The sequence below is a fragment of the Kogia breviceps genome, chromosome 1 (genome assembly GCF_026419965.1).
Source record: "Kogia breviceps isolate mKogBre1 chromosome 1, mKogBre1 haplotype 1, whole genome shotgun sequence".
NCBI classification, from domain to species: Eukaryota; Metazoa; Chordata; class Mammalia; order Artiodactyla; family Physeteridae; genus Kogia; species Kogia breviceps.
The window spans coordinates 42,573,848-42,588,684 of record NC_081310.1 but is presented as its reverse complement, the minus strand read 5'-3'; the positions used below and the strand labels follow the sequence as shown (position 1 = coordinate 42,588,684).

The 14,837-nt window shown below is 36.6% G+C and overlaps 1 protein-coding gene across 6 annotated transcripts in view; it reads right to left on the bottom strand.

Annotated features, from left to right (window-relative positions):
- Positions 1-14,837, bottom strand: part of ACBD6 (acyl-CoA binding domain containing 6) — a 247,840-nt gene that overhangs the window by 226,667 nt on the left and 6,336 nt on the right. For all 6 annotated transcript variants that reach the window (XM_059056566.2, XM_067030839.1, XM_067030831.1 and 3 more), the window contains exons 2-3: positions 13,373-13,437; positions 4,760-4,856 (exon numbers count right to left, since the gene is read on the bottom strand). In XM_059056566.2, coding sequence (XP_058912549.1) covers positions 4,760-4,856; positions 13,373-13,437 — 162 coding nt within the window. The remainder of the gene's footprint in view (positions 1-4,759; positions 4,857-13,372; positions 13,438-14,837) is intronic.

Here is a 14,837-nt window from a genome sequence, read left to right as displayed (position 1 = left end):
TTATGAGAAACAGTATGGAGGTTCTTCAAAAACTTAAAAATAGAACTCCCATATGATCCAGTAATCTCACCTCTGGGTATACATCTAAAGGAAATGAAATCAGGATCTCAAAGAGATATCTTGCCCTCTCATGTTTTTAGCATTATTCACAATAGCCAATATATGGAAACAACCTAAGTGTCCATGTATGGATGAATGCATAAACAAGATGTATTGTGTGTGTGTGTGTGTGTATATACACACACATACCAGAACATTATTCAGCCATGAGAACAAAGGAAATCCTACCACTTATGACAACATGGAGGAACCTGGAGAACATTATGCTAAGTGAAATAAGCCAGACAGAGAAAGACAAGTATTATATGATCTCATATATAGAATCTAAAAAAATTAAAAAGTGAAATTCATAGAAGCAGAGAATAGAATGTTATTTACCAATGGCTGGGGAAATAGCAAGATATTGGTTAAAGGGTACAAAGTTGCAGTTGTGTAGGATGAATAAGTCTAGAGATCTAATGTACAGGCATGACTACAGTTAATAACACTGTATTGAATACTGGAAATATGCTAAGAGAGCAAACCTCAGGTGTTTTCATCACACACATAGAGAAAAGGTGACTATGAGAGGAGATGTTACATTAGTTAGCTTGACTTATCATTTCACTATGTATATATACATCAAATCATCATATTATATACCTTAAATATACATTTACAATTTTTATATTAAAAGAAATATGTATACACACACATTTCTACACACATACACGCATGCCCTGGAGGAACTCTTGAGCCCAGCGTTCTGAAAAAAAAAAATTTCAAAAGAATTCATGACACCAAAAAAAAAAAAAAAAAAAATTACCTATTTTGATAACTGCAGTATAGTAACATACTGAAGTATTAAGTAGTAAAGGGACATGATGTCTATAACTTTTAGTTCAAAAATAATAATAAAATAATTCTGAAAAAACTTATTTATATGCAGTATGTATGTATTTATGAGTAAATAGAGACAGAATGCTAAAACAAATGTAAAAAAAACTGGTGTAACTAGACAAAGGCCATCCAGAAGTGTCTTGTACTATTCTTGAAACTTTAAAAAAGTTACATCCAGTATACATTAGTTAATAATAATGTACTATTATTAGTTACTAATAAGTACACTAATTAATAATAATGTATCATATACATGAAATTTGCTTAGAGAGTAGATCTTAAGTGTTTTCACCACACACACACACACACACACACACACATAAAACCATGATAAATATGGGAGATGATGGATATATTAATTAGTCTGACTGTAATAATCATTTCACAAGATATATACCAAACACCAAAACATCACATTGTATACCTTAAATATATATAATTTTTATTTGTCAAAAATAATAGAAATAAAAGTAAATTATACCAAACTAAAAACTCACCCTTGGGACTTCCCTAGTGGCGCAGTGGTTAAGAATCTGCCTGCCAATGCTGGGGACAGGGGTTCGAGCCCTGGTCCGGGAGGATCCCGCAGGCCACGGAGCAACTAAGCCCGTGTGCCACAACTACTGAGCCTGCACTCTAGAGCCCGCGAGCCACAACTACTGAAGCCCCTGCTGTGCAGCAAGAGAAGCCACCGCAATGAGAAGCCTGTGCCCTGCAACAAAGAATAGCCCCCGCTCGCTGCAGCTAGAGAAAGCTCGTGTGCTCCAGCAGAGACCCAATGCAGCCAAAAATAAAAATAAATAAACTTATTTTTTTAAAAAAAACAACTCACCCTCTCTGCCTCCCTCCCAAAAAACTATGTAAGTAAAAGCAAAAGAATTGCCTTGATTATATTAGACATTCAACAGTACATTCTCAAGAAAGACAAAACAAAACAGAAAACAGGCAAGGGGTTACATTTTAAAGCACTAGCCATTTTATACTTCAAGAAAGATGAAACAAAACAGAAAACAGGCAAAGGATTACATTTTAAAGCACTATTCATTTTATACTTAAAGGTACCATGTAGCTTTGATTTAAAAAGTAACTATCTTGGGCTTCCTTGGTGGCGCAGTGGTTAAGAATCGCTTGCCAACGTAGGGGACACGGGTTCAAGCCTGGTCCAGGAAGATCCCACATGCCGCAGAGCAATTATGCCCGTGTGCCACAACTACTGAGCCTGTGCTCTAGAGCCCATGAGCCACAAATACTGAGCCCACACACCACAACTGTTGAAGCCCACACACCTAGAGGCCATGTTCCTCAACGAGAAGCCACTGCAATGAGCAGCCAACGCACAGCAACAATGAGTAGCCCCACTCGCCACAACTAGAGAAAGCCCGTGTGCAGCAGCAAAGACCCAACACAGCCAAAAATAAAATAAAATTTTAAAATAATAAACTTTAAATAAATAAATAAATATCTTTTTTTTTTTTTTTTTTTTTTTTTTGTGGTACGCGGGCCTCTCACTGCTGTGGCCTCTCCCGTTGCGGAGCACAGGCCCCGGACGCGCAGGCTCAGCGGCCATGGCTCACGGGCCCAGCCGCTCCGCGGCATGTGGGATCTTCCCGGACCGGGGCACGAACCCGTGCTTCCTACATTGGCAGGCGGACTCTCAACCACTGCGCCACCAGGGAAGCCCATAAATAAATATCTTTAATTGAATTTTCCATACACTTAAGTTTACATGCTTTTTTTAAATACACATAATGTCAGCTATAGAACAGATAGCAGAGTGATTAGTGGTGCAGATCTGGAGTCATATAAGCATAGGTCCAAATCCTGGCAACACCAATCATTAGCTGTCTAATCTTAGAAAAGTTACTAAGCCTCTCTGTGCCTGAATTTTCTATTTTTTAAAATACAGACAATAATAGTTCCTAATTCTTAAAATTCTTATGAAGATTTCAAAGGGCAATACATGCAAAGAACTTAACACACTCAGCATGAGAGTCGTTATTATTTCATCATTTTTAGAAACAAGTATCAAAAGAAAATGGTTCTTTTAACCTAAAAGATAATGAACCAAATACCAAATCTCTTGAGATTGAGATTATGATCTGCCCCGTACCAATCAAAAACAAGGGGGAAAAAAAGCTGAGTCAAAGAGACCAGCTCAGAATGTTTAAACTAAAAATTAAAAAGTAAATGAAATGTAAAATTCCTGTTTACAACTAGATTATGATGTTAACATATTTTCAGAACAATGTATTAAAGAATCATTTTTACTTGCAAGTATCTTTGTCCAATGAAGATGTTGAAAAAAAAAAGAAAAAAAAGGAAGTATCTTTGGTTCTGCTTAGTTTACTCAAGTTTTATAAGTTCAATAGATAAGATTTAGATATTTTTTAAAACATCCTTAATGCCTGTTTGGGTTTCCCTAAGGAAGAACTACCTAACTACATGGACTGTGCATTTGTAAGAGTCATACTTAATGGACTTTTACTTAGTAATTAAAGTATTGAAGGTAAGAAATCATAAATTCTGTCATTTATCAGAAGTTATCAACTCAAATACCTACATAAGCCAGGCATCAGAAACAGTCAAGTATAAGTCAATAGGGAAGAACTGAGACCGCAGCGGCTGGACCTGAAGAGTAAGGACTCACTTAAAGGCATGCAATTTCAAGTCTTGTTTTTGTTTTTTTTAAATATCGTGCCACAGGGAGATCAGCTCAGTGCTTTGTGACCACCTAGAGGGGTGGGATAGGGAAGGTGGGAGGGGGACACAAGAGGGAGGGGACATGGGGATGTATGTATATGTATAGCTGATTCACTTTGTTATACAGCAGAAACTAACACATCATTGTAAAGCATTTATACTCCAATAAAGGTGTTAATAAATAAATAAATAAATAAATATCATGCCATTTGTGTCAGGCTGAGTTCAGCTCAGAGATGCACCTGTTTTTACCACTGAATTTCAGAGTTTAAGTCCTTAGGACCTTTATGGTATATATCTGTATTCAAACTTGACATTTTATAAAAGATATTAATAAGAAGGAATGTTTCTGAGAATGAATACTCATGCACATCAAAAACATCAGGAAATGTTTCAATGATTTCCGAAAGGCAGTCGTATCATTAGATACTTGGTTATTTCTCGCCCTTTGTACTCATAATTAAGATATACTTTTATACGTCATAACATATAAATCTTTAAGATTCCTTACAACTCTGACATTTTAAGATTCCACTACTGGTGGAATAAAATTCCTTCATACTGGTAATAAATATGTAACAATGTAATAACTGCCCCCAAATTCCAAAGTAATCTGTTCTTCCACTGGATACCCTAGCATTTGCATTATTATTGTTTTATACTGTTACTCTATTTTTGATATGTTTTATATTCTATAAGGTACTTTACATAATGGCAGAAAGCATGTCATTCATATTTTATCCCTATCAACAAGCAGTTTGTACTTTCATAGAAAGTGCTCATTAAAAAAAAAACCTTCCATTTCTCAAGATAATAATATGATCTCAAGTCAAACTCTTTCAAATTCTGAAATGAATTGAGTTTTTACACGATTGATATTACAATTATGCTTTTAAAAATGCTCTACAATTCAGAGAAGTTCTCAGTATCAGTAGCTGATTACGTTAACATACAAGCAATAGTATTTTTAGATAAATACTGCAATAACTTTATAATCTTTTGACTTGAGAAAATAAAACTTTAAGGATGTTATTTAAGCCTAAAGCTTAGTTTTAAACATTTATTTGAGAGAAAGATAATATGTTATTGGAAAATATTATTTACAATCATTAGGTCTTACCTGAGGATTCCAACTTGGATCTAATTTTTTAACTACAGCAATATACTCCTGCATTGCTCGGCTGCGGCTTGAATCACCAAGTGCTTTCCATGCTTCCCTAAAGTAGAGAATATTCAAAATGACCTAGCATTAACTATGTAAGGAACACAAACAGTATATTTCTTCTTTACATTATTTTAAAAAGGCACACACGTTGTAAGGGTCAGGAGATACAGATATAAGCCATATATGAATAGCCTTCTCTTTTAGCATTTCATTGGTCCACAGCAATACAGACCTTATTACCCCACCTAAGGAGCCCTTTTAGATGTTTTTTTTCCTAATCATCCTCCCCCATGAAACTTTAAAATTACACATACATTGCACATCTGTTGAACTTTGGAAGACAATGCACTATTGTACTATCTAAGATTTTAAAACTCCCCCAAACCCAAATTTCAAACCCCTGTTGAGAATGTATGGTCTACAAACAATAGGAGTAGTTCCCATCTTACGAATTAACTGTGTTTGTGGCATCTCAGTAATATGTTAACCATTTGTCACACAAAACAATATTCTGTGGGAAATGCTTCAAACTTCTTATTTTAAGATGTGAGAAATATACCTCCCCTTCTGCTGTTATCTCATCTCTAAGCTGCTAGTAGTGGACCCTGAGACTTTGGGAAGGGACATCAAAAGCGAGGGGAGGGTTTTTTGGTTCAAGATGGCAGAGTAGAAGCATGTGCTCTCACTCCCTCTTGACAGAGCACCAGAATCACAACCAACTGCTGAACAATCGTCAACAGGAAGACACTGGAACTCACCAAAAAAGACACCCCACATCCAAAGACAAAGGAGAAGCCACAATGAGACGGTAGGAAGGGCGCAATCACAATACAATCAAATCCTGTAAGTGCTGGGTGGGTGACTCACAAACTGGAGAACAATTATACCACAGAAGTCCACCCACTGGAGTGAAGGTTCCGAGCCCCACGTCAGGCTTCCCAACCTGGGGGTATGTCAACGGGAGGAGGAATTCCCAGAGAATCAGACTTTGAAGGCTAGCGGGAGTTGATTGCAGGACTTACACAGGACTGGGGGAAACAGAGACTCCACTCTTGGAGGGCACACACAAAGTAGAGTGTGCACAGGGACCCAGGGGAAGGAGCAGTGATGCCGTAGGAGACTGAACCAGACCTACCTGCTAGTGTTGGAAGGTCTCCTGTACAGACAGGGGGTGGCTGCAGCTCACCGGGAGACAAGGACACTGGCAGCAGAAATTCTGGGAAGTACTCCTTGATGTGAGCCCTCCCAGAGTCTGACATTAGCCCCACCAAAGAGCCCGGGTAGGCTCCAGTGTTGGCTCACCTCAGGCCAAACAACCAACAGGGAGGGAATTCAGCCCCACCCATCAGCAGACAAACAGATTAAAGTTTTACTGAGCTCCGCCCACCAGAGCAACAACCAGCTCTATCCAGCACCAGTCCCTGCCATCAAGCCTCTTAGATAGCCTCATCCACCAGAGGGCAGACAGCAGAAGCAAGAACTACAATCCTGCAGCCTGTTGAACAAAAACCACCTTCACAGAAAGACAGACAAGATGAAAAGGCAGAGAGCTATGTACCAGATGAAGGAACAAGATAAAACCCCAGAAAAACAACTAAATGAAGTGGAGATAGGCGACCTTCCAGAAAAAGAATTCAGAATAATGATAGTGAAGATGATCCAGGACCTCGGAAAAACAATGGAGGCAAAGATCAAGAAGATGCAAGAAATGTTTAACAAAGACCTAGAAGAATTAAAGAACAAACAAACAGAGAGGAACAATACAATAACTGAAATGAAAAATACAATAGAAGGAATCAATAGCAGAATAACTGAGGCAGGAGAACGGATAAGTGACCTGGAAGAAAAAAAAACAATGAAAAGAAATGAAGACAGCCTAAGAGACCTCTGGGACAACATTAAACACAACAACATTTGCATTATAGGGATCCCAGAAGGAGAAGAGAGAGTGAAAGGACCCGAGAAAATATTTGAAGAGATTATAGTCAAAAACTTCCCTAACATGGGAAAGGAAATAGCCACCCAAGTCCAGGAAGCACAGAGAGTCCCATACAGGATAAACCCAAGGAGAAACACGCTGAGACACATAGTAATCAAACTGGCAAAAATTAAAGACAAGGAAAAACTATTGAAAGCAGCAAGGGAAAAATGACAAATAACATACAAGGGAACTCCCATAAGGTTAACAGCTGATTTCTCAGCAGAAACTCTATAAGCCAGAAGGGGGTGGCATGACATATTTAAAGTGATGTAAGGGAAGAACCTACAAGCAAGATTACTCGACCCAGCAAGGATTTCATTCAGATTTGATAGAGAAATCAAAAGCTTTACAGACAAGCAAAAGCTAAGAGAATTCAGCACCACCAAACCAGCTCTACAACAAATGCTAAAGGAACTTCTCTAATTGGGAAACACAAGAGAAGAAAAGGGCCTACAAAAACAAACCCAAAACAATTAAGAAAATGGTAACAGGAACATACATATCGATAACTACCTTAAATGTAAATGGATTAAATGTTCCAACCAAAAGACAAAGACTGGCTGAATGGATACAAAAACAAGACCTGTATATATGCTGTCTACAAGAGACCCAATTCAGACCTAGGAACACATACAGACTGAAAGTAAGAGGATGGAAAAAGATATTCCACGCAAATGAAAATTAAAAGAAAGCTGGAGTAGCAGTTCTCATATGAGATAAAATAGACTTTAAAATAAAAAATGTTACAAGAGACAAGGAAGGACACTACATAATGATCAAGGGATCAATCCAAGAAGAAGATATAACAATTATAAATATATATGCACCCAACATAGGAGCACCTCAATACACAAGGCAACGGCTAACAGCTATAAAAGAGGAAATAGACAGTAACACAATAACAGTGGGGGACTTTAACACCTCACTTATGCCAATGAACAGATCATCCAGAGAATTAATAAGGAAACACAAGCTTTAAATGACACAATAGACCAGAAAGATTTAATTGATATTTATAGGACATTCCATCCCAAAACAACAGATTACACTTTCTTCTCAAGTGCACAAGGAACATTCTCCAGGATAGATCACATCTTGAGTCACATATCAAGCCTCAGTAATTTAGGAAAACTGAAATCATATCAAGCGTCTTTTCTGACCACAACACTATGAGATTAGAAATCAATTACAGGGAAAAAAAAACGTAAAAAACACAAAACACATGGAGGCTAAACAATACGTTACTAAATAACCAAGAGATCAATGAAGAAATCAAAGAGGAAATAAACCACTACCTAAAGACAAATGACAATGAAAACACGACGATCCAAAACCTATGGGATGCAGCAAAAGCAGTTCTAAGAGGGAAGTTTATAGCAATACACTCCTACCTCAAGAAACACCAAACATCTCAAATAAACAATCTAACTCTACACTTAAAACAACTAGAAAAAGAAGAACAAACAAAACCCAAAGTTAGTAGAAGGAAAGAAATCATAACAATCAGAGCAGAAATAAATTAAACAGAAACAAAGAAAACAATAGCAAAGATCAATAAAACTAAAAGCTGGTTCTTTGAGAAGAGAAACAAAATTGATAAACCATTAGCCAGACTCACCAAGAAAAAGCAGGAGAGGACTCAAATCAATCAAATTAGAAATCAAAAAGGAGAAGTTACAACAGACACTGCAGAAATGCAAAGCATCCTGAGACTACTACAAGCAACTCTATGCCAATAAAACGGACAACCTGGAAGAAATGGACAAATTCTTAGAAAAGAATAACCTTCCAAGACTGAACCAGGAAGACATAGAAAATATGAACAGACCAATCACAAGTAATGAAATTGAAACTGTGATTAAAAATCTTCCAACAAACAAAAGCCCAGGACCAGATGGCTTCACAAGTGAATTCTATCAAACATTTAGAGAAGAGCTAACATCTATCCTTCTCAAACTCTTCCAAAAAACTGCAGAGGAAGGAAAACTCCCAAACTCATTCTATGAGGCCACCATCACCCTGCTACCAAAACCGGACAAACATACTACAAAAAAAGGAAATTACAGACCAATATCACTGATGAATATAGATGCACATATCTTAAACAAAATACTAGCAAACAGAATCTAACAACACATGAAAAGGATCATACACCATGATCAAGTGGGATTTATCCCAGGAATACAAGGATTCTTCAATGTACGCAATCAATGAGATACACCATATTAACAAACTGAAGAAGAAAAACCATATGATCATCTCAATAGATGCAGAGAAAGCTTCTGACAAAATTCAACACCCATTTATGATAAAAACTATCCAGAAAGTGGGCAGAGAGGGAACCTACCTCAAAATAATAAAGACCATATCAAACATCATTCTCAAAGGTGAAAAACTGAAAGTATTTCCCCTAAGATCAGGAACAAGACAAGGATGTCCACTCTCACCATGCTTATTCAACAAAGTTTTGGAAGTCCTAGCCACGGCAATCAGAGAAGAAAAAGAAATAAAAGGAATACGAACTGGAAAAGAAGAGGTAAAACTGTCACTGTTTGCAGATGACATGATACTACACATAGAGAATCCTAAAGATGCCACCAGAAAACTACTAGAGCTAATCAATGAATTTGGTAAAGTTGCAGGATACAAAATTAATGCACAGATATCTCTTGCATTCCTATATACTAATGATGAAAATTCTGAAAGAGAAATTAAGGAAACACTCCCATTTACCATTGCAACAAAAAGAATAAAATACCTAGGAATAAACCTACCTAGGGAGACAAAAGACCTGTAGGCAGAAAACTATAAGACACTGATGAAAGAAATTAAAGATGATACCAACAGATGGAGAGATTTACCATGTTCTTGGATTGGAAGAATCAATATTGTGAAAATGACTATATGACCCAAAGCAATCTACAGATTCAAAGCAATCCCTATCAAATTACCAATGGCATTTTTCACAGAACTAGAACAAAATATCTTAAAATTTGTATGGAGACACAAAAGACCCCGAACAGCCAAAGCGGTCTTCAGGGAAAAAAAAACAGAGCTGGAGGAATCAGATTCTCTGACTTCAGACTATACTACAAAGCTACACTAATCAAGACAATATGGTACTGGCACAAAAAAAGAAACATAGATCAATGGAACAGGATAGAAAGCCCAGAGATAAACCCACACACCTATGGTCAACTAATCTATGACAAAGGAGGCAAGGATATACAATGGAGAAAAGACAGTCTCTTCAATAAGTGGTGCTGGGAAAACTGGACAGCTACATGTAAAAGAATGAAATTAGAACACTCTCTAACATCATACACAAAAATAAACTCAAAATGGATTAGAGACCTAAATGTAAGACCAGACATTATAACACTCTTAGAGGAAAACACAGGAAGAAGACTCTTTGACATAAATCACAGCAATATCTTTTCTGATCCACCTCCTAGAGTAATGGAAATAAAAACAAAAATAAACAAATGGGACCTAATGAAACTTAAAAGCTTTCGCACAGCCAAGGGAACTACAAACAAGACGAAAAGAGAACCTTCAGAATGGGAGAAAATATTTGCAAATGAATCAACAGACAAAGGATTAATCTCCAAAATATATAAATAGCTCATGCAGCTCAATATTAAAGAAACAAACAACCCAATCCAAAAATGGGCAGAAGACCTAAACAGACATTTCTCCAAAGACATACAGATGGCCCAGAAGCACATGGAAAGCTGCTCAACATCACTAATTATTAGAGAAATGTAAATCAAAACTACAATGAGGTATCACCTCACACCAGTTAGAATGGGCATCATCAGAAAATCTACAAACAACAAATGTTGGAGAAGGTGTGGAGAAAAGGGAACCCTCTTGCACTGTTGGTGGGAATGTAAATTGATACAGCCACTATGGAGAACAGTATGGAGGTTCCTTAAAAAACTAAAAATAGAATTACCATAAGACCCAGTAATCCCACTACTAAGCATATACCCAGAGAAAACCATAATTCTAAAAGACACATGCACCCCAATGTTCATTGCAGCACTATTTACAATAGCCAGGACATGGAAGCAACCTAAATGCCCATCGACAGACGAATGGATAAAGAAGATGTGGTACATATATACAATGGAATATTACTCAGCCATAAAAAGGAATGAAATTGGGTCATTTGTAGAGACGTTGATGGATCTAGAGACTGTCATACAGAGTGAAATAAGTCAGAAAGAAAAACAAATTATCATATATTAACGCATATATGCAGAACCTAGAAAAATGGTACAGATGAACCAGTCTGCAGGGCAGAAATTGAGACACAGGTGTAGAGAACAAACTTATGGACACCAAGGGGGGAAAGTGGCGGGGGAGGGGTGGTGGTGGTGTGATGAATTGGGAGATTGGGATTTACATATATACACTAATATGTATAAAATGGATAACTAATAAGAACCTGTGGCATAAAAAAATAAATAAATAAAATTCAAAAAAGAAAAAAAGCGAGGGGAGGTGAAGACCGAGATAAGAATACAGTGAGTAAGAAGGTAGGGACTTCCTGCAGTTTAATACCAAGAGCAATATTTTAGTCCTGAACTCCCTTCTCCATTTTCCTTTTCTTCTTTTTTGCCAGCTGCTAGGACAGGCCTCCTTCTTGGCTTTTCCCTGCCAATTCCTTCTACCTCCAACTGGGAAGTACAGCCACTGATCTACTGTAAAACAGAACTCAGTCCCACAGTTTTCTCACTACCTATGCCTGCTCCTATGATGAACAGAACATCTTTCTGAGGTTTCCTAAATTTATTTTTGCTGAATCTCTTGAAAGTTACTTGTATACATCATAACACTTTACCCCAAATATATCAGCCAAATATATATTCTTCAAAGTGAAGAAACTTAATATCAGTACTATTAAATAAATGTATATAGACCATATTCAGATTTCCCTGACTTCCCCAAAAGGTTCATTATAGCTTTCTTCTCCCAGATGAGGAGCCAATCCAGATTTACACACAGCACTGAGTTTCATGTATCTTTAGCCTTTTTTGTCTTCCACGATATTGCTATTTTTTAAGTCTGAACCAGCTGCTTTATAAAATACCTTTCAATTTGCATTTGTCTGATTGTTTCCTCACCTACAGAGTGTTCTTGCCAAAAATGATTAATCATGATTAGAATCAGGTTAAATATTTGGCAAGAGCAACCGATAGGTGACATGTCGTTTACAATTCATCACATGACAGCAGTTTGTCCCATCATGATAGGAGTCAGGACTTAGTAAAAGCAGTATCTCCAGGTTTCCTCTTTGTAATTAATAAGTAATCTGTGGATCAGATTGTGTGAATATTGTTCCTGAGTAGTTTTTCATCTAATAATTTTAACATCCATTGATGATTCTTGACTGAATTATTATTATAGTCGTTGTAAAGTCTAAACTTTTAAAAATTACTAAAAACAGTGAGATAATAGGCAAACTTGGGGAAAAAAATAATGGTGAATTATAATTCTTAAACTAAAACAAAAAACTCACAATAAAATTTACATCAGGTATTCTCTACAACAGTAATAAAATGCCAGGCAGAGAACTTTTTGTTATCATCAGCAAAGAAAACCTGTGCCAGAATGAAAATCAAAGCACTGCTTCCTTCACTGAGAATGTCTTACACACAAAAAAAAGTCAGCTGAACTAAACAGTTGTGCTTAATGACATTATTATTTGCATTTGGGTTCAAGCTCTACATCTCCTCACAGCTGAGTAACAAACATTTCCTAGACAGGCGACTTGTCCAGGGGACCACACTGTGAAATATGCTTCTTCTCTCTATAACCATATTTCATCTTTTCTTTTTAAACCCTACTCCCTCTACTTTTAATTCCAGGGCTGATGCTCCAAAGTCCTTCCTTCTATAACTAAGGTTCCCTATTGTACGCAATTTCTCTCTTTTCACTTAGACAAGGTAAAAGGAAATAAGGCCTCAAATGATAAGAGGTAATCTCTGAATTATAAGTAAAAAAATGTAGGAGGGCATAATCTTTTTATGTATTCAGGAAAGTAGACTCAGTATCTATTTTTTCTCCCTTCTGCCCAACAGGGTATTATACACACTTCTTCACCATGGTGCAGGGTGGGTAAGGAACAGAAGGGCACTAGAAATGAGCAGATAAAATTGGGAAGGGGAGAAGAGTAAAAAAATGTGGATTTACCCTGCTCTTCTACCTTCCCATCCTCCTGGCCTTCTTCCAAAGATCCCTCCAGAGGAGAGAAGTGGTGACCCATTAGGGGCTGTATGACAGGGAAGGAAAATTCCAACCAACAGCTCTTTTGGTCACTCTCTAAGAAGCAATTCATATGTAAGGAATGTGTGTCTGTTGTGAACTACTTATATACCAACATCATGGCATACGAATCCTTTAGGAGATTTACCTAAAATCGGATTCTTTTAATCTCTCTCCCAACTGCCTATCATTAGCACAGTCTACAGCAGAAAGAGATTAGTAGAAAACTAATTCTTTAATCTGCTCACTACTTTCTAATTCCTAAACACCTAAGCCATTTACAACAACCACATTAGATCCCAAGAATTTCTTACCATTTTTGCTTTCCTTCAAAGTCAAAGAAGCTTGGTTTAGGAGTATTGCAATTTCCAACTTTGACCTAAATCAAGCGGGAGGGGGGTAAAATCAAGAACTTATTTTTCAAAGAAATGTCAGAGAAACTTCTAATTTTTAAATCTATTATGTATAATTCGTAACTATAGGTTAGAAAATTTCTGCATCATATAAAATAACAAAATATAACATGCTTTGAAAAAGCAAACCAAATAAACTTTAAATACAAGCTGCTTTGGTTTACTGCATAAAAAACTGTTATCTAACAGTGTAATACATTAAAAAAAAAAAAAGGTAACAGTGCATCCCTAAATTAGTAGACAAATTATATACATAAAACAAATTATAAATATAGATTATGCAATCCTTATTACCGTTTGTAATGTAGAAGAATTTTTAAACATGCAATAAACAAGCTTTAAAGTACAGTTTATCAGAATTCATCATACCATCTGTCTGTGTTGATTCTCATAACACTATCAGCATTTTATCTCTCTCAAATTCCAGGGTAAAGCACACTATTTTTAACATGCCCTATTATGAAACTAGTCAGTATAAATTTAGATGCTAAAAGCCACACAAAAAAAATTTCAAAGTTTCTCAATAATATAATTTCTATTTATTCCACAATAATCTTCTCGTTTGTGCTCAATACTTATTTTTAATCCTCAAACACTTGTAGTTAAACTACACAGTAATTATTTTCATTGTGAATAAGCATGAGTGAAATTCACACAAGTGTAGAATTCACTACACAGCTCGATTCCCACTGCCAGCAGTAATCTCCCTTTCTGATGAACCCTCACAGCACTTACTCTATACCTCTCAGATGGCACTTTTCACTTTTACCTTGTGTTAGCAAGGTTTGTGTAGTCTCATCTTGTTATTAGAATATAGCCTCTAAGAAACCATTCTTAAGTCGCTCATTGCACATAACATAGTGTCTAACTTAAGGCAGTAAAAAAGTTTGTTGAATATAGAATGAATACATTAGGCATGTGTTCAACAAAATACCTATTTTCCCTAAAGCTAAATATCACAATCTGGACCCCACCTACTTCTCAAAGACTTTCCCACTACCTCCTTCTACTCTTACACACTTGCATTTTGCTAAAATCAAACTGGTGGTCTACTCACTAACCAGACTGATCTACTCACTGCATTTAGAATTTTTATTCTATTTTGCTCATGTTACTTCCTTCACATAAAAAGACTTCACTTCTCTCAGCTTTTCAAAAGGCTAAATCTCCTGGCAGTCCCACTCACTCAAGGTTCAAATTCTAAGAACCCTTTGCATCTACAATTATCTCATCCATCTCTGAGTTCCTAACAACCACCATCTCTATCATTTGCTTAGCCATTAATCACATGGCCCTCTAGCTGTTACTAAAATGTACATTTACAAAGGGGCAGCCCTGTTATGATGGGACGGGGGGAAGAAATGAT